The sequence below is a fragment of the Mustela lutreola genome, chromosome 4 (assembly GCF_030435805.1).
Source record: "Mustela lutreola isolate mMusLut2 chromosome 4, mMusLut2.pri, whole genome shotgun sequence".
Lineage (NCBI taxonomy): Eukaryota > Metazoa > Chordata > Mammalia > Carnivora > Mustelidae > Mustela > Mustela lutreola.
Window position 1 is genome coordinate 40,594,074 of NC_081293.1, and position 24,891 is coordinate 40,618,964.

General features: G+C 43.4%; 1 protein-coding gene across 7 annotated transcripts in view; it reads right to left on the reverse strand.

Moving 5' to 3' along the window:
- The window catches only part of WDFY4 (WDFY family member 4), a 276,628-nt gene that overhangs the window by 96,674 nt on the left and 155,063 nt on the right, over window positions 1–24,891 (reverse strand). For all 7 annotated transcript variants that reach the window (XM_059169641.1, XM_059169642.1, XM_059169639.1 and 4 more), the window contains exons 40-43: window positions 19,721–19,798; window positions 11,063–11,269; window positions 9,552–9,603; window positions 6,321–6,487 (exon numbers count right to left, since the gene is read on the reverse strand). In XM_059169641.1, coding sequence (XP_059025624.1) covers window positions 6,321–6,487; window positions 9,552–9,603; window positions 11,063–11,269; window positions 19,721–19,798 — 504 coding nt within the window. The remainder of the gene's footprint in view (window positions 1–6,320; window positions 6,488–9,551; window positions 9,604–11,062; window positions 11,270–19,720; window positions 19,799–24,891) is intronic.

Genomic DNA, 24,891 nt, shown 5'->3' on the forward strand with positions numbered 1-24,891 from the left:
AACAGCATAGGGGTTGACTCAGGCCCACAATTAACATGCACTGAATATACTGCTTCTCATGTCAGATGGAGCTATTTGCAGAAAAATGTGTTTGGGGTTCTGGAGATCATTAATCAATGACGCAAAGATAGCGCAGAGTAATTACTGTCCCAGGTATTGCTGGGGGGCGATCAGCGCTCCCACACGGCATGAAGACATGAGTTAAGTGGCTGTCACTCAGGAGCCTCAGGCTTTCCCGCTTCTCCCTGGGGCCTCTGGTGGGGACAGACCCCCCACTCAGAAGCCTGGAAAGAGGTTACAACCAGGAGAGACTCCTAGCCTGTTCTGGCAAAGCGCTTGCAGTGGCGGTGGGGGAGGAGAAACCAGGGGCCTGTCGTGGGCTGTCTAGCGTACGTGACGGCTGGTCGGCAGCAGGTTCTGGGAGCATGGCTGCACATCCACCCCGCACTCCTGTCGTGGCTGGGCTTCTCTGAGAAATTCAGAAAAAGCACAGACCCTGAAGGTCTAATGGAGATGTATGAATTGGGGGAATCTCCCGCTTACAACCAGTGCTGGCTACAAAATGTCTCCATGCAGGCAGAATGTGCCAGCCCGAGAAAGACAGAAAATACCACCACCACCATCCCCCCAACTTTCCAAATATACACACCCACCCGCCAGGGGCAAACTTCCTCTGTTTTTGTTGAACATGTTCATGGGTCAAGTGTCAATACAACAATCCCTCCTTCCCCAAGGACAATTCCTGTCCTTGACAATCAGGAAAGTAAACGGGAGATGAAGGCCACAGTGGACCAGGGGTGAGGGCATAAGCGGGCGGGTGGGCTGGTGCACGCTTGGCACACCATGTCCTGGGCAGAGGTGCTGTGTGCAGTGAGGGACCAGGAGGCCTGCCCACTTGGGCCGCTGCTCACCAGAAGGTTTACCAGAAAAAGCACAACAGGGCCTGCAGCCAACATCTCTGAGCCCCAGTATGGGAATGGGGTGTTGGGGAGTTAGTGTAACTTGCTCAACACAGTGAGCTGGGAGAGAGTGGAAATCCACATGGCTTTCCAGGAACACCGATCTGAGATCAGGTCCAGGCAAGGGATCCTAGACCTGACGGTCACCACCTGGGAAAGGGAAGTGACACAGTCACCTTCATAGGCGTGAGACTAGATGAAGTGCTGCAGGAAACCCGTAGAGCAACAGCTCCAGACATGCAGCTAGTGACATGTTAGCCAAAAACAGCGACAAACAAAGAGAAAAGGAGGCTGTGAGGCCAGTGTGAACACTTGTCCTGTGCCCAGCTGCCCTCCGGCACCGATTGCTGGCCTTGGCCTTCCTGGCGCTGCTGGTGGATCGCTGTGGGAGCCAGCCCCCGCTCAGCTGTGCCCCTCCATGCTCCCCCCCAGCCGGGGCCCCAGGGACTGGAGAGCAGGCCCAGGCAGTGGCTGCAGGCCGCCTGCCTCCTCCCTGAGCTTTGCACCCCTGGCTGGGTCCCTGCAGGCGCCTCTCAACACAGCTGCGTTCTCTAGCTCAGCAGACATTTCCGAGCACAAATGCTTCATGTCAGGAAGGGGAAGGACAAGGACAAACTCAAGCCTCTGCTTGCCTGTCACAAAACCACAGACTGGGCCGTTACAGCCACGTGTCACGTGGTGTTGGCAGCCAAGTGGGCAGAGTGCTTGGTAGGCACTTGCTGGGCAGGGACGGGGGCAGGTCAGGGTGGGTCCACCCTCTCCCCCAACCCCCATCAGCCAGGGCCTGCTCCACGGGCAGCTCTTAGACTGGACCTGCTCCACAGCCCCAGGATGTTCTGGGCTCCTGCGGCCTGCTTCCTCATGCTCCCTCTGGCCGCGTGCTTTAAATTCAGGGACTCCCTCTGTGTCACCACCTACCAATCCAGGCCCCAAACCCGGCAACTAACAAAGAGAAAAGGAGGCTGTGAGGCCAGTGTGAGCACAAAATATTACATTCGGTGGTGGGTGCAGAAACTTCCACAGGGGCCCCATCCCAGCAGGCAGGTCTCTCGTGGGCACCTCTCTGACTCTCAGTGTCATTCTCCATTCTCCACCGTATCCACAAGACAACGGCCCCACTCAGGCTGCTTGAGTCTCACATCTTGCCCAGGCACTCACCTGGGCAGCGCACCTTGCCTCGCAGGAGCACCCCAGGCTGCAGCCACACTGTTCCCCCACCCCCCACCATCAGGAGCAGCCCCTGTGTGGCCCTGGCTGCTCTCCTCCCACACCTCCTTCTCCAGGGAGCAAGCGCCTCCAGGGGTTTGGCCCCACCGATCCTGGGAGACGCAGGCTGAATCAGAAACAACCTCTCTTGTAACTGACCCTGAAACCAGAGGCAACCAGCAACAACGGAGGGAATCAAAACAATTTGTGCAAAGACCCAATGTCCAGATAATGGCAGGATCACCTTGACCTTACAGCTGTTCAGCCTCTCTTTCCAGGGAGCTGACATTCTTCTGGACTCCCTGCTCCCCCCACCCCTTCCAGGCAGGCAATGGGATACACCAAGTGCTAAGTGCAAACGGGACTGCTCTTGCTCTCAGCCCCTGCTGGGTTCAGCTGGCTCCTGTCTGCACAGCCGGGAGATCCCCGCTACCACAACAAGCTACATGTGGTGCTTCTGACAGCTTCCTGCTGTGTGACATGGAGACCAAGAAAGACTGAAGTTTAAGTACAAGGCAGGGGAGGCTGGGAGAGCCGTCTCTTCCTGGTCCTGTTCTGCGTCTTGGAGGCTGGCAAAATCAGTCCCCTGTGGGTTTCAGGATCATGGCTCCCAGCACTTCGATACGACCCTTGAGGGATATGCCACCAGGCAGGACAACCAGCAAAAATAAAGCTCTCCGAGACCAGGACAGTCACCGAGGTCATCCAGCTGTTGTAAATACTGGAGCTAAGACTAGCCCTTGGCTGTGATGGTAAATTCCAGATGTTGCCCTCTGCCCGGCCCAGTTAGGGCTGGAAGACCCAGGCTGGCCTTGAAAAGTACATGGAAATGAGGTCACCCACAGAAGCTCCCCTTGGAGCTTGGAAGGGGAGGACATGGATTAGGTAGGATATGGACCCTAAGTGATACCAACTGGGAGGCAGTATTCCAAAGACGTCTCCCAAGAACCTCATCCCTGATGTTCCCATCAGACACTAACCTAGGTGCTGCTGAAAGAACCTGCAGAAGAAATTAGGTACAGATCAGCAGACTTCGAAATAGGGAGATTTTCTTGGATAATCTGGTGGGTTCGAGGTACTGCCGTGAGCCCTTAGCAGCAGAAGAGGGCAGAAGAGCTGGCTGGTGGGAGAGGTGCGATGGGAAAGGCAGGCGGAAAGGGACCAGCAAGGTCTGAGGGGGAAGAGGACTTGACTGACAGCAGCCGGCTTTGAGAACAGAGGAGGGGGCCACGGGGCAAGGGATGTGGGTGGCCTTTAGAAGCCAAGAATGATCCCTGTCTGACAGGCAGCAAAGGAACATGAATCTCAGTCCTATAGAAGCATTGGACCAAATTCTGCCAACACCTGGATGAGCTTGAAAATGGATCTACCTCTAGAACCTCTTGAAAGGAACACGGCTTTGCCAACACCTTGCCTTCATCCCTGTGTGACTCAAAGCAGAGCACCAGTGCAACCATATTGTGCGGGGACTTCTGCGTTTAATAAACGTGTGCTGTTTTAAGTCACTAAGTTCGTGGTACTTCGTTATGGCAGCAGCAGAAAATCAATATACCAAGCAAAAGCAAAGCATTGCCATTGACGAATTCTTACCAAAATGATGAAAATAACCAATATGGACACATACAATCCCATATATCCTTACCCTATCAGGAAAGAGGAGGGGATGCTGACCGTGACAGCTGCTTAACAAGCATCCTTCCTCTCACGGTTTCCCACCTTACACTTCCTGCCAGACATTTTGGACTGAATAACTATTTTCTGGTGGGGGGTGGAACTGCCCTGAGCTTTGTAGGATCATTAGCAGCATCCTTGGTCTCTGCCTACCAGGGGTCAATAGCATCCCTTCCCCGCCAACTCATGAACCTGAAAAAGTCTCCAGACATTGGCAAATGTGCCCTGGGGGTCAAGCTGCCCCCTGCTAAGAATCACCACTTTATATAAGCTTTTAAGGGCATGAGGAAAGTTTTTATAGAAAGAAAATATTAATCTCCGAGCTGTTTTTCAACTGATTACGCATGTACTAGATAAACATTTCTCAAATGAACACAATACTCTATTGATAATCCAAACCATTACCAGCTGTTAGTCCTCAGCAGCTGGTATCATGAATAGCACACAGGATATAAATACATATGTGTATGTGTATATGTCATATATATATATGTGTGTACATGTTTTGATTTCGATCTGTAAATATTTTACAAAGTAGACACACTTCAGTTCCATAGTCAAAATAAAACAAACATGAATTTCACAGTCCTTCATTCATAAGTGTTTACTGAATGTCTCCTCCATGCATGCCTGAGGTTAGGTACCCAGCAGCCGCTCTGTTAAAGAGCATAAGTGCAGGGAGAGAGGCAGACAGGTGAAGTGAGAAAGGTCAGGCTGTGTGCCTGGAGCAAGGGGAGGGAGTGATGCAGGGGCAGTGGAAACTGTAGGTACTCTACATCCCAGAGTGGAAAAGTGGCCAAGATTGGCTTCAGAGAGTTGGCTAGCCAGGGCACGTTAGATGCACCAGCAAGAGCAAAGTCATGAGTGAGGTGTGATAGGGACTGACATTTACCCTGTGCCTGAAAGCTTTGGGGTAAGCAGGTGTAGAGAAGATGATGTTGTTCCAAGACCACATTGGTTAAACAGGGACCCAGTCCGAAAGCAGCTAAGAAACTTGATAAAAGTGCTGGGGACCATTTGGCAATGTACTTCAAGCTGGCCCCCTTCTATCCAGCCCCTGCAAGGAGCAAACCCAGCTTAACCCCCCCTCCCCCAGGAGTCTCTGCAAGGAACCTGGCCCTGGAAAGGATGTCCTTTACTTTTGCACCTGCTGATGCTCCTCACAAGCTCGCTAAGCTGGGCACCTGCTCCTGGAAATCCAGGCTGCTTCCTTGGTGAGTCTTAGTTCGGATCTGCTCTCATCCACCTGACTAGCCCTCAGCTTTTACACATTCATCTCTGTGTGGTCCCTGCATGGCCTCTGAGTCCCCCTGCCCACCTCAGAACACCTCTGCTCTGCTGGCCAAGCTCCTTCACTTATGTTGTGAACAGAGGGTTGATGGGTGAGACTCAGAGGCTCTTAAATCACCTAGGCTTTAGTAAGAGAAGAGAGTTGGTCTTTAATGGGCTACTTCACATATGCCCTGTTCTGAGCAAGTCTCTTTGCTTCCATTATTTCATTTTACCCCTCCAAGAATTTTGTGCAATGGTTGTTCTACACTTCTCATTAAAGATAAGAAAGAAAGATTGAGGCTCAAAATGTTCAGTAACATGCAATTTAGTATATTGCCAAGTTGGGATTTGAGCTCAGGTCTGGTTTACTCTAAGACATAAGCCTCGTCTTTCATACCCTTCTTTGATTTGGGTAAGAGTAATTCTCTGCTGGAGCCATACTTTAGGGATCCCTCTGGCCCTTCTCCAGTCATAGCAGGGGGCCATGGTATAGGTCCTCCAACCCCGATCCAGGCAACCTAGACTGCAGATTTCCCTGCTAACTGTCCAACCTGCCCCCTAGCCCAGGCACTCATCTTCTCCAGATCCACCCTGCTGAGGGGTGCCAGGGCTGCAAGGGTGCTCATCCCAAGGCCTGAATGGTGGCCCGGGGAGGCTGGTGGCAGAGTGAGCAGTCTAGGGTCAAACCAAACAAGATCAAGAATTCTAAATCTGAAACTGGTCTTCCAGGTATTATAAAGGTTAGTGTGGAAGTTAGAGAATATTTTATAACAGTGCATTAGCTTGATTTATATCTTTTTTAAAAAGATGTTATTTCTTTATTTGACACAGAGAGAGAGAGAGAGAGAGAGAGAGAGCAAGCACAAGCAGGGGGAGAGGGAGGCAAAGGGACAAATAGGTTCTTTGCTGAGCAAGGAGTCTGATATGGGGCTGGATCCCAGGACCCCAGGATCGTGACCTGAGCCAAAGCAGCCACTTAACTAACTGAGCCACCCTGGTACCCCTTGATTTATATCTTTTAAACATCTCGATGCAAGGTTTGTCAGCTTCCATTTGTCCCCTTGCTCTGGGCCCGCCAATTTAGAAGCATGATTGCTCTTTTTGCTCATTTTTTTTTTTTTTTATTGAAGAGAAGCATCACCCCCCATGTGAATGAGGAAAGCTTGATCTCATGCCTGATAACCTTTAAAGAATCATGGTGCACTACATTACCTTTTCGTGATCACGGAGCTCTTGTAAAATAACTTGTCTTTCCCGACACAGTTCCAAGAAGTCTTCAGAGTGCAGACTTTCATGTAAGGCAGGGAAGAAGGTCAGCTGGGTGCAGTCCACCGCCACCTCCTCTCTCCCACTCTCAGCTTCCTTTGGTGTCAGCTCATCTGCAGCAGCATAAAGGGACACACGGTTTTGGCACAAGCCCCCTGACCTCATGAGGGGTGGTGCACAGCATGGGCGTGAGTCATGGAGAGAAACCGTGAGGTTTCAGGGCAGAGGTGAGTGGTGTGGCTCTCAGCATGCCCCTCACTGTGTCTGAAAGTGGATATCATCCCCTGACCCCGTGGTACGGTCAACACACTGTTGGGTTGATTCACTCTGGAAGGTGTCCCAGGTCTGGAACGCTGCAGCTCCAGAATGACTGCGGGGCACCACCTCAAAATCCACCCTCATTCATCAGTAGAGAAATTCCATTTAGGGTCACTTAGAATCTGCTTTTTTTTTTTTTTCTTTTTTCTGAACTTTACCTTATTCTTTTAAAACAGTGTTTGTTTGTTTGTTTGTTTCCTAAGTATGGATGCACTATGATCTAAGTGTTAAAAAAAAAAAAAAAAAAAAACTTGGAAAACCATGAAATTGTGAGAATAAACTTAAAATATTTGAGAAGGAAAAACAAGTATCACTCAGGCACCCAGAGACAGTGCTAATAAACCACAGCTCTGACAAAGTAAGCTCTTTTTCTGGGCTGGATGCTTTTGATGGCATTTTTTTCATTTACTTCTATTGGATTGTAGATTCTATTTCAAACTCCCTTCACAATCGAGGAAAAGAGGAAGAGGCTAATTACTTGGCTCAGGGTCACATGGTCACAAAGAGCCAGAGGCTGAATCTGAACCAAGTCTCTTTCTCCTCCCGGTTCACAATTTGGGTTCTTTACTTCTAATATCTTTTCTGGATGTATATGTATATATGTGTAGACATACACATAAACACACATACGTGATTTTTTTTAACGTGATAGGAATTATGCTGCATCTACAGTTTTTCTTTTCTAGAATTTTTTTAGAAGATTTTATTTATTTATTTTGAGATAGTGTGATAATGAGATAGTGTGATAGTGAGACAGTGAAAAAGAGAGCAAGGAGAGGGGAGGAGGGAGGGAGAGGGAGAAGCAGACTCTCCACTGAGCAGAAACCCAATGTGGGACTTGATCCCAGGACCCTGGGATTATGACCTCAGCCGAAGGCAGACTGAGCCATCCATGCATCTTCTCTAGAATTTTTTTGAGATTATGAGCACTTTCTCATTTCATTAAAAGTTCTTTGAACTCACCTAAAATGGCTGTATAATATTCTGTTGTGTGGCTCTTTCATAATCATCTAATCCATATCCAACTTTTTGGAGGCACAGATAGTTTCTATTTCTACCATAAATGCACTGTGCTGCAATCATGCGTGTGCACGCCTAGATTTATTTCCCAAGCATGCACTTCTGGACATAGACATTTGGGTACCAGGTGAGTACAGAGCTGCAGATTTCTGGATCGTGTTCTCTCCCTCCCCTGTCCTAGATGTCCACTTGCCTAAAACAGGCAGGTGCATGGTACATGACTGCAAAGCTGAGGGGCCATTTTCTTTGTGCTAAGTTGCTCACCTCTTTGAACTCCTCCCCACCTGGGAGTCTCCCAACTGGATGAATGAAAGTGTCTGCTGCTTACAGCAACAGCCACCAGAGGCTTTTCCCCATGCATAGAGAACACTGAGATATAGGCTCCCAAGAAAGCATAGGGGAGAACTGTAACATAAGCCCTTTCTTCTTCTTCCCTGGCTGAACTCCTTACTCGGGGCAGGGATCTTTGTATGGGAATGAGAGGACTCAGCAGCCCATGACCATAGTCCACATCAGTGCATGCTTCTACCAACACAGTCTCTGCAGATTTCCCCTCTGATCTTGGATTCGTGTGGCTTAGGGTAAAGAGAAGAGAAGCAAATGGCATTATGACATTATCCCAAGTTCGGTGCCACAGTGGGACCCCCAAATCAACATAGGATCAAGCAGAGAAAGTCAATTATCATATGGTTTCGCTTATTTGTGGAGCATAAGGAATAGCATGGAGGACATTAGGAGAAGGAAGGGAAAAATGAAGGAAGGGAAATCACAGGGAGAGATGAACCATGAGAGATTATGGACGCTGGGAAAGTTTAGGGGTTGGGAGTATGGGTGAGCCCAGTGATGGGTATCAAGGAGGGCATGGATTGCCTGGAACACTGGGTGTTATACACAAACAGTGAATCAGGGAAGAGTACATCGAAAACAAATGATGTACTGCATAGTGACTAACATAACATAATCAATAATAAAAAAACAAACATGGGATCAGGGCCCAGCACCCTCACTTCTGGGCGCTGTTACTGTAGACTAGCAAGACAGAAGGCTCGATGCAGAATCCAGTACTTAGGCACTAAGCGAGACAAGTTTGATCAGTGCTCGGAAGTTGTCGTTTGGTTAAAGATACGGCACTAGCTGCACCTCAGGAGACAATGAAACTCACAGGCAGGCAGTGTTTGAAGCAAAAGGCAGGGTCTGGTAGAAACACGCAATCTGGACTAGAGTGTATACATCTGTGTGTGTCTGTCAGTTGTATTTGTGTGTGTGTGTGTATTCGGATGTGTTCGTGCCAAATGACCTCTGAAAATAAACTGTGGATTTCCAGCAAGTCAACTCAACCAAATTCCTCCACGAAAATTACACAAATAAAGGGTAAGTGTAAACATCAAAAATGATTCAAAGTATTTTTTTTAGACTAGGAAATAATGACTATTGTAGCTGTCATCTTTATAAACAATTTAGTGTATAAAGTACTAAATATCTCTTCTACCATTTTTACTTTAAAACACTTTCTTATTTTCTTTCTATATACTTTGGGTCACATACTGAGCATGTATTTGTATTAATTGGGGACACTTTTAAGGTCTCTCTGGTACAGTAAATTGACAAGATAAAATTCTTACTGTTGCACATTTAACATAAAAATTTTCACCTAACAGAAAGTCAAGGTCTGGAATAGGTTCCTCCTCACTCTGGAGAGCACAGTAAGGAAGAGAGTCTAAGCACCATCCACTTTAGACTGGCAGCATTTCCTTTTCCAAAATATGAATTTCATATTAAATAAAACCAAGATGTGATTTAATTACAAATGAAAAACAGGTAAACTGATAAATGGAATACCTTGCTTTTCAACATTTGTTTCGGAAACACTGCCATTTCTGTCTTGGTTTTCCTGAAATAAAACCAGGGAAAAGACAAATGAAATCCTGAAGACTATGGCCTGCCACCCTACCACACAGACCCACAAACACACACACATACACGTGACGCCCTGGAATTACTCATTTACTGGAGTCTTAGAAGCAAGGAGGGAGGGATCCTAAATCCTGAAGGACCACAATAAAATGCAAGTATGGATGGTCCCAAGTCAAAGGGGCAAAAACCCACAATCTTCCATTAAGTAGGACTTACAGTAATTACCAAAGATGATGCCAAAATGGGATTCAATAGCATCCCGGATGTCTGTGGTATGGGCCACCCTGGAGAGGGGACTAGGCACAGGACCTGGGGCGAGGCAGCCTGAGAAACCAGAGACCAGGTTTTCTAGCCAGGCTTTGCCTTTGTCACTAGCACAGAGGGCAGGATACTTATTTTTCCTGCCTCCACTTCCTAAGGAATGCATTGAGAGAAAAATACTACATAAAACCAGAGATTTATTGACAGTACATTAAAAATTCAAGTGTCTACTGAATAAATGAAATATAATTTTTTTCATTAAATTTTATAAAGGATTTAAAGTGTAAAAGATTCTGAGGTTACAGAGCAGAGAATAAGCCCAACATTGTATCTCAGGATGGATGTGGAAGGAAACGTCTTGCATTCCAGTGTTTGGAAGGTTGCCCTCTGTAATATCTTGAATCAGAATTGTCCAACGAGGACATGAAAGAACTATTAACAGATTTTTCCATCTCCACTCCTCATCTAACTGGTTCCACATTCTTGAAAATGCAACACTGTCAGTTTGACAACAGAGTTCAAAAATTCATCACAGCAAACTCCCAGGGCCCACCTAGATTCTGTTGTTTGGGAATCTGATGTGGCCTCAACATTGTTTAGGTTACATGGGTCATGGGCTCAAGCTTGCAGAAATAGCTGAGTTCAAGATTATTTCCATTGTAAAACTTGTTAAAGAGACTTGATTGTGCAATAATGCCCATAACAGCACTAGTTATGACTGTTCCATAGCAAATAATTGTTACAGACAATGGCCATCACTTGGCTCTTTGCAAACACTGATGTCCAGATGATTACATCAGATGCAATATTTGTGGATGTCAGTGTGGTACTAGGTTAGTGGTGTCGGTATATGAACTACCCCAGCATTCATTCACTGGCTCATTTACTTATTTACTTAGGCTGTAGTTAGAGCATCCTTTCTATGCACTAGGGAGAAAGAGTTTCTTTTCTTCTGTTAAATGGCATTGAGAATAAATTACAGCACTCCCACATTTCCTGTGCACATGATCTCGCCTGCCTACCCATGCCAAAGCACCCCTGATGAAAAGAGCATGAGAAAGAAAAGCAAAGGAGACACTTCTCTACATCTTTCCTGCCTGGAAGAAAGAAAAGCAAAGGAGACACTTCTCTACATCTTTCCTTCTCTACATTGTTTTGCTGTGTCCAACACTTACCTTGAGCCTTTCTGGACTCAGGGTCTCCAGGGGAGACAAGCGTCTGATGCGTTTCCTCATGCGAGCTGGTCCTTCTCTCCAGTCCAGTTCCCATCTGGAGCAAAGTGTGGCTTCTGCTGTTTGGCCCCACAAGCCCAGCTCCCCAAAAAGCTGCTCTTGAATCCTGGCCCAGGTGTTGGCTGCCTTGATGCTGTCACATCTCTGCCTCTGGGAAGCAGAAATGCAGGGTCATTCCTGGATAAATTTTCTTATGGGCTTGGCCCCAAACTTCTGGGGGTGAACAGACCAAGGCCTCTGAATTGTTCAGATAAAGAAAAACAAACCCTTCTAGGAAGCTCTGCACACCTTCAGGGTGTGTAATGCACTCCAGAGCTAGGACCAGTCTGGGAGAAGAGATCGGTTTCTCAGCTTGGAAACCATTTAATCCAGGTTGGAGGAGGAGAAAGCCATCTGCCCTTTGGCCTTCACAGGAACATGACTGCTGGGTGCTGTGCAGGACAGAACTGGTCCCAAAGGTCCTGAGACGATTCATCAGAGTACACTGGACAGCTATCTTCTAAGTGGAATGCAGAATCTCATCACAGTCCCTACTCTTCAAAATGGACAGGGTGTTTTACCACAGACCCTGCCCTTCAAACATGATGCGAAGGATACTCCTGTCAGTGTCTGGACTTGAGGTGTGGGGGATCAGCACATCTGCCAACAATTGGCAGATGTGAACACGTCATTCCTGTCTCTGGACCTCTAGATTCTCCAACGGATAAATGAGAGGCTTGGCCTGGATATTGTCTAAGGGTCTTTCTAATCCTAATACCACAGGGTTCTAGAATATTGCCTTCTAGAATGTTCATAGAAGCTAAAGCCTTTGATATTACTGAAAGTTATCCCTTACCTATGAAATCTTCATTGTTTGCATACTTGAAATCTGGCTGTCACACCTTCTGCTACAGTATAACTCCAACCTTCTATAACGTACACCCCTGAACTGCCTTTGTATGCCACACAAGTTGTCAGCATCCCCTGCCAAGGGAACATTGATTTTCAAAGTTTTATTCAAAGTATTATTCAAATACTTGATGGTATTTGCCCTGAGTTTTGATTTGAAGTTTTCAGAAAACTGAAAGGCGAAAGTGTTAATGACAAGAAGCACAGATCTCATAAACTTAACATAAAGAGAAAAAAAAATCATTATCGTGCATTAGGGCTGAGCCCCTCACCTGCTCTATCTCATTTCCTCTACCCAGTAGCACCATAAGTAAAACTTGAAACTTGCAAATAATTTCTATTATATTCATAAATATTTATATTCATAAATAAATCAAGTCTGGAAGAGGAGTAGTGATTTCTCCAAAGACCACCGGGTGATGGAGCAGAGATGCAAACCCAGTCCATCTGATTCCAAGCCTTCACTTAAGCCTGCCCACTAGTGCCTTTCCTGAGGGTCTGACATCTTTTTATTAACTCATGATTTCTGATGCTATATACTCCAAAGACTGACATGGCAGACTTAGAGTTAGGTTCTGTAAATCCAGGCCATATGGAACAGGTAAATCATTCTTGGAACTAGAAAATTCCCATGAAAATGTAACAGGGCATCTGGGTGGCTCAGTCAGTTAAGCAGCTGCCTGTGGTCATCTCACTGTGATCTTGGGGTCCTGGGATCAAGCCCCAGGCTCAACTCCCTGCTCAGCAGGGAGTCTGCTTTTCCCTCTCCCTCTGCGCCTCCCTCTTCTCTCTCTCTCTTAAATAAATAAAGTCTTAAAAATATATATATAACAGACAACACAGTGCTTAGTCTGTGGTCTTTAGCATCAGATGAACCTGAGTTGTTATGATGTTTCTGCTACTTCCTAGTAGTCCAGTGTAAAGGGACTTCAGCTTCCTCATCAAATGTGGTTAATAATATTACAATAATAATAAAACCATGGGTTTGTGTAAGGATTAAATGAGACAATATTTTCAAGAGTTTTATGTGGTGACTTGCTTGGCATAAACAGTATTATTACTGTGAATAAAGCAAATCCCATTTCAAAGCAAGATTATTTTGTTTCTCCACAGTTCTTAAATTCATATCCAAAAGAGTTACAGCATTTTATATAATACTCCAATTGGTTAATAAGGAACTCCAGAAAAATAATGTCTGTCCAAAACCTTTTACAGGGATTAGATTATATGAAATGAATACCCTTTTAGGGAAAATCTCTCAGCTCCTTGGAGATTGCTGATGGGTTTGGAATAACATATAGAGCTTCATAGAGGATAAACAATCCCAAACTATGGGTTGTCCACGCTGGTCTTAAAATTAGTATTTTAAGGATAGTCTCTTGGAGCACCTGGGTGGCTCATTTGGTTGGGTGACTGTCTTCGGCTCAGGTCATGGTTCTGGAGTCCCGGGATCAAGTCCCACATCAGGCTCCCTGGTTGACAGGGAGTCTGCTTCTCCCACTGACCTTTCTCCACTTAACTTCTCTCTCTCTCTCTCTCTCCCTCAAATAAATAAAATCTTAAAAAAAAAAAAAAAGTAGTCTCTTCACTCCCAAAGATCTACCTATGCAGCCTGGGGGCTCATGGCTGGCCAAATTTTCAACACAGAGCAAATAAGTTGTCTGGAATACTTGTGGCCAGACAGAAACGTGTCAGTGGTGAGACCCCTCAGAGATGAGTGATTATTTAGTCCATGAAAGAAAGCTGCAAGTGGTCACAGGACAGAGGACATGAGATGACTGAAGACCAAGAGCCCTGAGGTCCCACACCTGTAAGGTGCTCTTTGATGCCCATGTTTCTGCACCAAGTAAGGTCCTTTTTCAGTTTAAAGTTGATTGAGCCAAATACCATGCCAAAGACTTAGAGGCAAGGTTTCTGGTATGTTAGAAATAGCTCTGATTTGGGGCTGAATGGAAACTTTTGGGTCGTAGTATCAATGAGCTTTTCCTCTGGGCAACCAGTCCTCCCCCGGTTTTGGTGCTTTGGAGGAGGAGCTGAGCCCAGCCCTGGCTTCAATTCTGAATGGCATCTAAGTCTGGCTAATCTAAGCGGGTGGAGGATGATTATAGGACGGGCTAGTGTGCCTGATTCCCTGGGACTGGGAGTGGTGCTCTCTGCAGCCCCATCTGGAGCAGGCAGGGCAGAGAGGTGGATGCATATGTTCATGGTCGTGGCCACCAGCCCCACGCCAGGGTGCCTTTATGAGCACCAGTGGTGCACTAAGAGGCAGACACAGCCCACAGGGATGTAGCTCAACAGGAAGACACAGCCTTTGTGCCAGCTAGAGAGTGGTCCCCAGGCTTCATGTGAACCTGCCTACTTATAGGGTGCACAGCTTGAGGACTAGAGTGGGAGTTCGCATCAGCTCACATGCTCCTTGTCCACCTGCACCAGCTCCTCAATGTTGTAGGAATCTCTTACATGGATGTGTGATTGTGTGTGTGTGTGTGCGTGCGTGCGTGCGTGTGTGTGTGTGTTGATGTAAGTGTGATGTGTGTGTTAGAATGTGTGAAAGAGAGGAAGAAGGAGGGAGAGAAAGGAAACTGATGGCTTAGAACAGAGCTTGAATACACGAATCCAGCTCTTCTTGAAGCCTGCTTCCCCTACATTTTTCAGTATGACATAATAGTTCATTTGCTGCCTAAGCCAGATGGAGCTGAGTTCCTGATGTTTGCATTTGAAAGAGCTTTGACATTGTTTTTATGAACATTGTTGTGTACTTGCCCTTTGGATCACTACATTTGTATCTTTGGGGTAAATACCTAGTAGTGCAATTTCTGGGTCATAGGGTAGCTCTATTTTTTAACTTCTTGAGGAACCTCCATACTGTTTTCCAGAGTGGCTGCACCAGCTTGCATTCCCACCAACAGTGTAGGAGGGTTTCTCCTTCTCCACATCCTCCCTAACATCTGTCATTTCCTGACTTGTTAATTTTAGCCATTCTGACTGGTATGAGGGGTATTTCATTGGTTTTAATTTCTATTTCCCTGGTTGCAAGTGATGTTGAGCATTTTTTCAGTAGCCAAACTATAGAAAGAGCAGAAATATCCATCGACAGATGAATGGATAAAGAAAATGTGGTATTATCATATGGTTTCACTTACTTGTGGAGCATAAGGAATAACATGGAGGACATTGGGAGATGGAGAGGAGAAGTGAGTTGGGAGAAATCAGAATTAAGGAGGGCACATAATGCGTGGAGCATTGGGTGCAAAAACAATGAATTATGGATCACTGAAAAAAATTAATTAAAATTTAAAAATACCACTATTTTTGTTCTTTAAAAAAAAAAGAAGTGGTATGTATGTATGTATATGTGTGTACATGTGTGTCTACAATGGAATATTACTCAGCCATCAAAAAGGATGAGATCTTACCATTTATATCAGTGTGGATGGGACTGGAGGGTATCTTGCTGTATGAAATAAGTCAATCAGAGAAAGACAATTATCATAGAGTTCCACTCATATGTGGAATGTAAGAAACAGTGCAGAGGATCATACGAGAAGTAAAGAAAAACTGAATGGGAAGAAATCAGAGAGGGAGACAAACCGTAAGAGACTCTTGACTCTAGGAAACAAACTGAGGGGTGCTACAGGGGAGGTCAGTGGGGAGAATGGGGTAACTGGGAGATGGCCATTAAGGAAGGCATGTGATATGATGACACAGGGTGTTACATGCAACTGATGAATTACTGAACTCCACATCTGAATCTAATGATGTACTATATGTCGGTTAATTGAATTTAAATTTAAAAAAGAGAGAAATGTGACAAACACTTGACGAATATACAGAAACTGAGCAAGAAATGGCAACAGCCTGTTTGGACCCTAGGGAACCCAAGAACAATGCCTCTCATACACTTAAAAAAAAAAAAAAAGTCTACTTCTGGTATGACAGGCACCTTGCAAAGAGCTTTAACCAGAAAAGCCTGGAATGTTTTAAAAATATCACAGGAATAATGAGGCATTTCTGCATGTTATGGTAAGGACTCCCCACAAGAAGAGGACAATCTGGGCATACGAGAGAGCAGAACCAAAGCAGCTGGACCATCAGGAATAGAACAAATATAATGTGGAAAAGATAAAGAGGGATTTGGGCAGGGCCAGAGGACAGGAAATGGTTTTTGCCAGTACTTCCAGAATGACAAGAAATTGGAGAGACTGAATACTAGAATTGCCAGATTTACTGGTAATATAATGATGGGATATAATGATGCTTGGTTTAACTTCCAGGGCATTGGGTAATGTGACCTTGTCATGCTGCGGGCTCCTGCCATCTCCAGAGACCTCTCAGTTGTGGGTAAAATACCAAGTTAGAGAAGTCTTATTCCACCTATTCTTGAAAGTCCTATGGGGCCAGAATCCCTGAATCTCACCAGTACCACCCTCCTGGGGAGATCTCATTGAGTATACTTGGGTGAAGCTGTCCTTGAAGAACATGGCAGGTTTCACAAGTCTGAACTCTTTATAGAATCTGAACATGGTTTTTCTGGAAGTGGAGAGGGGTCTGCACTGGGAAAATGTTTTGTCCCTTAAAAAACTAGGGTAGACACTCCAGACCCCATTATCTCTGGCAGACGGTGATTACCTCTGCTTTCCTTTAAATGTTCAAACAATCTGTCTTAAATATTTAAACACTTGGAAAGTATCCTTATGGATTAGCCTCAAAATGCTGATTTTCTCAAAAATACCTCAAGCAGTAGAACTCTACACAGCTTTCTCAAGTATTCTCTGAATCCCATTCAGGCCTGTTGCTGAAAATGAGCCAGGCTAATGCTCCAGAAGGCTGGATAGTTTCCTTTTGGACTTGGAGCCTCTGCTAGGTTCTGTCCTTTCCCCTATGAACTTTCAATCTCACAAACTGCAGCAGAAACTTACAAAGTGCCACACAGCACGTCTCTCCTAGCCATAAGCAAATCACCCCAGGTCTTCCAACTGTGAGAAGAGAGATCTCACATTCTTGACTGGATGCTGATCTGGACATTTAGACAAACAAATCCTTCATCTTGAAATGGAACAAGTATGATAAGGATGTTCATAAATAAAGAATGCAATCTTAAACAATTCATCTTATTTTCCCCCGGTAACAATTGAATTTATTGGCCATATTGCTAGTCCTGAGAGAAGTCAGTAAATACAAATGGTGGGACACTGATGGGCAGGGGTCTGTTTGAGGGGCACAGGTAACATGCAATTAAGCCAGCAGGGCACCCATCCTGCTGTGCAATGCAGTCGGTAATGTTGCAGTGGGGAAGATGTCCCTGATAAGGCCCTTCTGCAATGGAGAGTCTGTTTAGGACCAGCTTTGCTAAAAAAAAATCAGAATGCCTCCTGATCGCTTTTATGGCAGCATGTCCTGTAGACCCCTAGATTTCTCCTCCACCCTTGTGATGAACTGCCTCCACTTACAGAACAGCCAGGAAGGCTGCATGTTTCTGAGGTACAGGATGCATAGCTCATGAATCCATAGTCCCAGGGCCATGTGTGGGCTCCTAAATGAGCTCATATGGAAATAATTAGACCAAATTACTTGCCTTAAGTTGATCAGAGCCTTTTTTGTTTCCCTGACATTTGGGCACCGCTGTTCCACCCTTCCTTGGCTCCTCACTTCACCCCAGGCACAGCCCGTGGTCCTTTACACTCTATTGCTCTTCTCTTTATAGTAGGGCATCCTAGGATTGGCCTCATCACCGTATTTGTGGTTATTTATTAACTCTTGGTGCCCTACTGATTTTTAAGAACCCTCCAGGCACAGCAGTAGTGTTATCATCTCTGCCTTTCGTATACCTAACATAGGCTTTGGAACAGAGAAATCATAAAGAAAATAATATATTTAGTAAGGTTTTAATACTATATGTTGTGCTCTATTATTGACAACCATTTTTTTCCCTTTTTTAAAATTAACATATAATGTATTATTTGCCCCAGGGGTACAGGTCTATGAATCATCAGGCTTACACACTTCACAGCACTCCCATAGCACATACCCTCCCCAATGTCCATAACCCAACCATCCTCTCCCTACCCACCTCCTCCTGGCAGTCCTCAGTTTCTTTCCTGAGATTAAGAGTCTCTTATGGTTGTCTCCTTCCCGATCCCATCTTGTTTCATTTTTTTCCTCCCCACCCCAAGCCTCCCACTCTGCCTCTCAGATTCCTCATATCAGGAAGATCATATAATAATTGTCATTCTCGGATTGACGTATTTTGCTCAGCATAATACTCTCTAGTTCCATCCATGTCATTGCAAATGGCAACATTTCATTGCTTTTGGTGGCTGCATGGTATTCCATTGTATACCACATCTTTATCCATTCATCTGTTGATGGACATCTAGGTTCTTTCCATAGTTTGGCTACTGTGGACATTGCTGCTATAAACATTAGGTTGCATGTGCCCCTTCAGATCACTACATTTGTACCTTTAGTGTACATACCCAGTAGTGTGATTGCTGGGTCATAGGATAGCTCTATTTTCAACTTTTTGAGGGCCCACCACGCTGTTTTCCAGAGTGATTGCACCAGCTTGCATTCCCTCCAACAGTGTAGGAGGGTTCCCCTTTCTCCACATCCTCTCCAGTGTCTCTCATTACTTGACTTGTTAATTTTACCCATTCTGACTGGTGTGAGGTGGTATCTCATTGTAGTTTTGATTTGTATTTTCCTGATATTGGCAACCATTTTTAACCACATTTTGTGAACAACACTGACTAAAGATGAACTTCTTTAACCACACATGGGCCATGTATTCCCTGCCAGCCACTTCTAGACCCTCTACACTTGTTCTTTAATGGTCACAGTTGGGCAGTATGATCCCATCTTCAAGATGGGGACCCCGAGGCTCAGATTCCACACCCGGGAAGAGGCAGACCTGAGACCCAACCAGAGATCTCACTGGCATGAAAGACAATACCCTTTACTCTCACTGTCCAAAATCACACCTAGAGAAGTGTTTTAATTATCTAAATCTGCTCTGATGAGTGGCAACCCCTTGCATTTCAGATAAAATGCAAAAGCCCTAAGGTGGCAGTAGGCTCTGTATGCTCTGGTCCTGCCTCATCATCACCCTTGTTCATTTCCAGTTCAGGTCACCCAGTCACTTCTTCCAGTTAATTGGTCACATCCAGCTCTTTCCTGACCAGGATCTTCCCACATGTCCTCCCACAGGGAGAAACACAACCTCAAAATACTTCTGCACACCTTTCTCCTTCAGATCTCAACATTATGGTCACTTTCTTGGAGGGGGCCTCTGATCTGCCCAAGGTAAATTCTCCCCACATCATAATCTCTCATTGTACCTATATTTTCCATGTCTCTTGCTTGTCATAAGTAATAACGATCTATTTATTTGTGCTGTTATTTAATACACAGAGGTAGAGTGAAGCTACCAGAGAGTCAGGCCCATGTCTTCTCTGTTTACAATTGTGCCCCGAGCTTACAGCACAGTGTCTGAGGCACCCACCCTGGGCTCTTGACATCTCTTTACTAGTGGATGAATGAGTAGATGAAAGGATAAGCATGCTACCTCTCTGCTCAGTTGCTTACAGCACACATGTTGCTCACCTATGGTTGACTTAGCCAACTAGAATTTAAACCAAAGGCCCTTCTGAGTCTTCATTTCAGAATCAAGGGAGTGTCCAGTCTTCTGTGCAGGGAAAAGAGCTTGTTTCTCACCTGTACATGATCTTTGTATAAAGATGCATACAGTTCCTGTCCTCTTCTTCTGTAGTTCTCAATACATGACACAAAGTCCTGGAAAAGAGAGGAAACAAGTGACAGCTTAATGACAGTTGTGATTTGAGATGGGAACTTGTCTCCTCTGACCAATTATCAGGAGAAATAACAGTTACAAGTTTTGTTGGTCAAGTCAATCATAACCTCATAAATAAAGACTTCACCGGTGTTGATACCACACACAGACACACACACACACACACACACACACACACACATACTCACATGCATGTCTATGGCATACTTCTACTTCTAGCTATCTCACACCATATGTGAAATCCCATTATAATATGTGCAAAGACATGAATAGACACTTCACTACAGAATATACAGATGGCAACTAGACATATGAAAATATGTTCCACATCATTTCCACTAGGAAAATGAAAATTAAAACTACAGTGGGGAGTGGGAGGACAGGGTAACAGGGTGATGGGCATTAAAAAGGGCAAGTGATGTACTGATCACTGAGTTTTACATAAAGCTGATGAATCACTGCAATCTACCTCTAAAACTAATAATATACTGCATGTTAATTAATTTAATTTAAATTAAAAACAAAAACAAAAAAAAAACTACAGTGAGATATTAATACACACCTATCCAAACTGCTAAAATTAAAAGGGAATAACAGCAAATGCTGGTGAAGGTACAGAGAAGTTAGAACCTCATGTACTGCTGGTAAGAAGGTATGGTTACAGCCACTCTGGAAAACAGGTAAGTAGTGTTTTTAAAAATCTATATAACTACCATATGACCCAGCAGGTTGACCCCTGGGGATGTATCCCAGTGAAATGAAAATGTAGACTCAAACAAAAACTAAAAACTTATACATACATGTTTATAGCAGCTTTATTCAGTAACAGACAAAAACTAGAAACAACCCAGATGTCCCTCAACAGGCAAATGGTTTAACATATTGTAATGCATCCATACCATGGACCACTTATAAATAAAAAGGATAAACTGTTGGTTGTTGATACATGCAACAACAACCTGGATGAATTTGCAAAGATTTATGCTAAATGTGAAAAGACAAACCCGAAAGGTCACATACTGTACAGTTCCATTTAAACAGTATTTTGAAATGGCACAGTTATAGAAATGGAAAACGTACAAGTGGTTATGAGAGTTTATGGGAATAAGGGGAAAAGCAGTGGGAATGGCCATCACAGGGCACTGTGAGGGATTCTTGTGGTGATTGAGATGTTTTTGGTTATGATATTTACTGCAGTTTTACAAGATGGCACCACTGGGGGAACTGGGTAAATGGTACATGGTATCTCTCTCGCTCGCTCGCTCGCTCTCTTTCCTTCTTCCTCTTTCTTTCTTCCTCTCTTTCTGTTTCTCTCTTTCTTTTTTCCCTTCCTTCCTTCCTTCCTTTTTGAGAGAGAGAGAGAGAGGGAGAGAGAGAGAGCATGCACAAGCCAGGTGGGGGCAGAGGGAGAGGGAAGAGAGAGAGAATCTTAAGCAGACTCCAAGTTCAGTGTGAATCCTGACACGGGGCTTGACCTCACAATCCTGAGATCATAACCGAAGCCAAAATCAAGAGTCAGAGGCCTAACCAACTGAGCCACCCAGGCACCCCTATATTATCTCTTATAACTGCATATAAACCTACAATTTTCAAGATAAAAAGTTTAGTTTAAAAAAAAAATCACTGAGGGATTTAGCTTTACCATTCTAAAAAAAAAACTCATGTCTAGAATATATTTTAAAACTACTAATCAATGAGGAAAGAAAACCAGAAAAAAAAAAAACTCAATAGAAACTTTTAAAAAGAAAAAATAGAATAAGCATTTAATTTTAAAAGATGTCCTAGGAATGCAAGGGTGGCTCAGTTGGTTAAGCACCTGCCTTTGGCTCAGGCCATGATCCCAGATTCTTGGGATTGAGTTCTGCACTGGGAATCTTCTCAGCAGGAAGTCTGCTTCTCCCTCTGCCTGCTGCTCCCTGTGCTTGGACGATCACTCACTCTCTCTTTCTCTCTCTCTCTGACAAATAAATAAAACACACCTTTAAAAAAAATAAAAATAAATAAAAGATGTCCTACTAGCCAATAGACATACAAGAATGTGGTCAACTCATTTGTCATTTGGGGAACATAAATTAAAACCACAATGAGAATGTTCAGAAATTCAAATAGGCTAATTATATCATATTTTGATTATGATATGGAGCAAATGAACTCTCTTACACTGCTATATTGGTACAACCATTTTGGAATATTGTTTGGCAGTATCTTAAAAAGTGAATATATTCCTATTCAATGACTCAGAGATTTCATTCATGGATATATAGCTAATAGAAATTCATATATATGTGCTCCTAAAGGCATGTAAAACAATGTTCATAACAGCAGTGTTTGAAACAGGCTCTATTCAGTACTAGTCAGTACTACTCAGTATTTGAATAGTCTGGGAACAATGCAAATGTCTATCAGTAACAGACTGGGTACATCAAGTTTGATATATTTATATATTGAATATTCTACAGTAATGGTTATTAAAGTGGTCCATAAATCCTGGATGTTCCTGTAAACCTTTCAGGAGTCTGTGAAGTAAAAGCTACTTTCAAAACATTGGGACATCTTTGCCTTCTTTTCACTGTGTTCACATTACTACTGATAGCCCAAAAGCAATGGGGAGTAGAATTAGGGTCATAATCTAAACCAAGGGGTTGGCACCAACTGTATAATCATCATTTTATATATTTCTCACCACTAGGAAATCTTAGCAGGAAAAAATCCTCACATAAGAATGTCATGGACTCTGAAAAACAATCTGAGGGGTTTGAAGTGGCAGGGGGGTGGGATGTTGGGGTACCAGGTAGTGGGTATTATAGAGGGCACGGATTGCATGGAGCACTGGGTGTGGTGAAAAAATAATGAATACTGTTATGCTGAAAATAAATAAATTAATTAAAAAAAAAAAAGAATGTCACTGATAGGGGTGCCTGGGTGGCTTAGTGGGTTAAAGCCTCGGCCTTCGGCTCAGGTCATGATCTCAGGGTCCTGGGATCAAGCCCTGCATCAGGCTCCCTGCTCAGCAGGAAGCCTGCTTCCCTCTCTCTCTCTCTCTGCCTGCTTCTCTGCCTACTTGTGATCCCTGCCTGTCAAATAAATAAAATCTTAAAAAAAAAAAAAAGAATGTCACTGATAAAACAGTAGAAAATATTCATTTTATTAAATCTCAAGTTTTGAATATACTTTTTTTTTTTAATAATCTGTGTGATAAAATGGAAGTACGCATAAAGCACTTCTTCTGAATACCCAAAAACATGTTGGTTGTTTCAAGAAAAAGCACTATGCAATTGTTAGAGTTATGAGCTAAACTGGCAGCTTTTGTCATAGAACATCATTTTTATTTGAAAGAATGACTCAAAGACAAAATTATAGTTATTAAGACCTGTTAGGCAGATATTTTCTTAAAAATAAACAAAATAAACCCATCAACTCAAATAAAGCAGCCTGACACTATTTTCTATGAAAGATAAAATTGAGCTTTCAAATTTAAATATTAGAATGTTGGACAACGTGTATCTGCCTCTTTGAACTTAACAGTTTCCCAGCAGCTAAAAGTTTTTCTTATAAGACTAATAGTGACATGAACATGATAAAAATCATGTTGTGCAAGGAAGCATGTCAACATTAGGGAGATCTATGTAACTCAGGCAACCAATATTCTGAAAGAATGCAAAGATGCATGTTACAAAATCATGTAGGAGTTTAAAATATCCATTCAAAGTGTAAAATAGATCAATCGATTTTAATGTAATTGAAGACAAAAATTTCACTGATAAAGGTTTCAACTAAACTTTAAGAAACTACTACTTGTTAAGTTTTGGTGTAGTATCAAAGAATGTCTAGAATTTTCTGAAAAGACTATTAAAAATGCTCCTTTCTTCTCTCCTACATAACTTCAGGGCCTAGATTTTCTTCATATATTTCAACCAAAAAAAAAAAAAAATAGTACAAAGGATTGAGTAAAGAAGCAGATACAGGAAACCAGTTATCTTCTTACTATGTCAAATAGATATTAAAGAGACCTGCAAAATTACAAAACAATACTACTCTCTTTTAACAATTTTTTGTTTTGAAAAATAAAGCTATTCATTAAAAGTGTTATGTTTAAATATAATGGGTTTATTACTGTTATTTTTAAATGAATTAATAAAGGCATTACTTTTAAAATTTTGTTTTAACTTCTAATGCAGTAAATATTAATAGATACAGTCTACATAATCAAAAGCTTTTTTGGAGTCCTCAATCATTTTTAAGAGGATAAATTGGTCCTGAGAATTATTGTGTCAACACTAAGAAAATGAATGAATTACTACTTCATGTAATGACATGAATAAATTGCACAAATGTTTGGGGTGAGGTCAGAGCAAAGTATATATACTGTGTCATTTCATTTACAAAAAAGTAGCAATGTGAAAAATGAATGTATGGTATTAGAAGCCAGAATAGTTGCTACTTTGGGGGAAGAAGGGACTGGTGACTAGGATGGGACATGGAGCTTGGGAGTGCTTCTGGGTTGCCATTACTGCTGCATTTTCTTATCTGGGTACTGGTCACATGCTTATTCTCAAAATTCTTAAATATGTTTATTTGTGATTTGAACACTTTTTCTATGTTATGTTATATTTTGATAAGATTAAAAAAGTTTTTATAAGCAAAGACTCAAAAAATATGAAAACAATACAATTTTAAAACCCCAGTTACAGTTTTGGAGTAGTGGGAATCGGAAGATTCCTTTATTTTCTTTTATTTCCTTTTTTTTTTCTTGCAAAATTTTCTTTAATACTGCTGGTTACATGTGTTTATACACATTTATAAGTAAAGCAATCCTTATGAGCATCGCAAGTGACATAAAATGCTGACAAATTTGACTAATTTTACATCTAAGGCAAAAGCCCAGACTTCTTCCTAATATGATGCCTTAGAGACATGCAGCAGGAGAAAAGAACTCTTGGGGAACACTTGAACACAAAGTAACTCCCATCAAAATAGCACATGTGCCATCTTGCCAAAAAGGGACGGGTCTTGTGTGAATGGTCTCAGGGAATTAACTGGGGCTAGGGTAGGGAGCTCCAGGCAGGCAGACTTT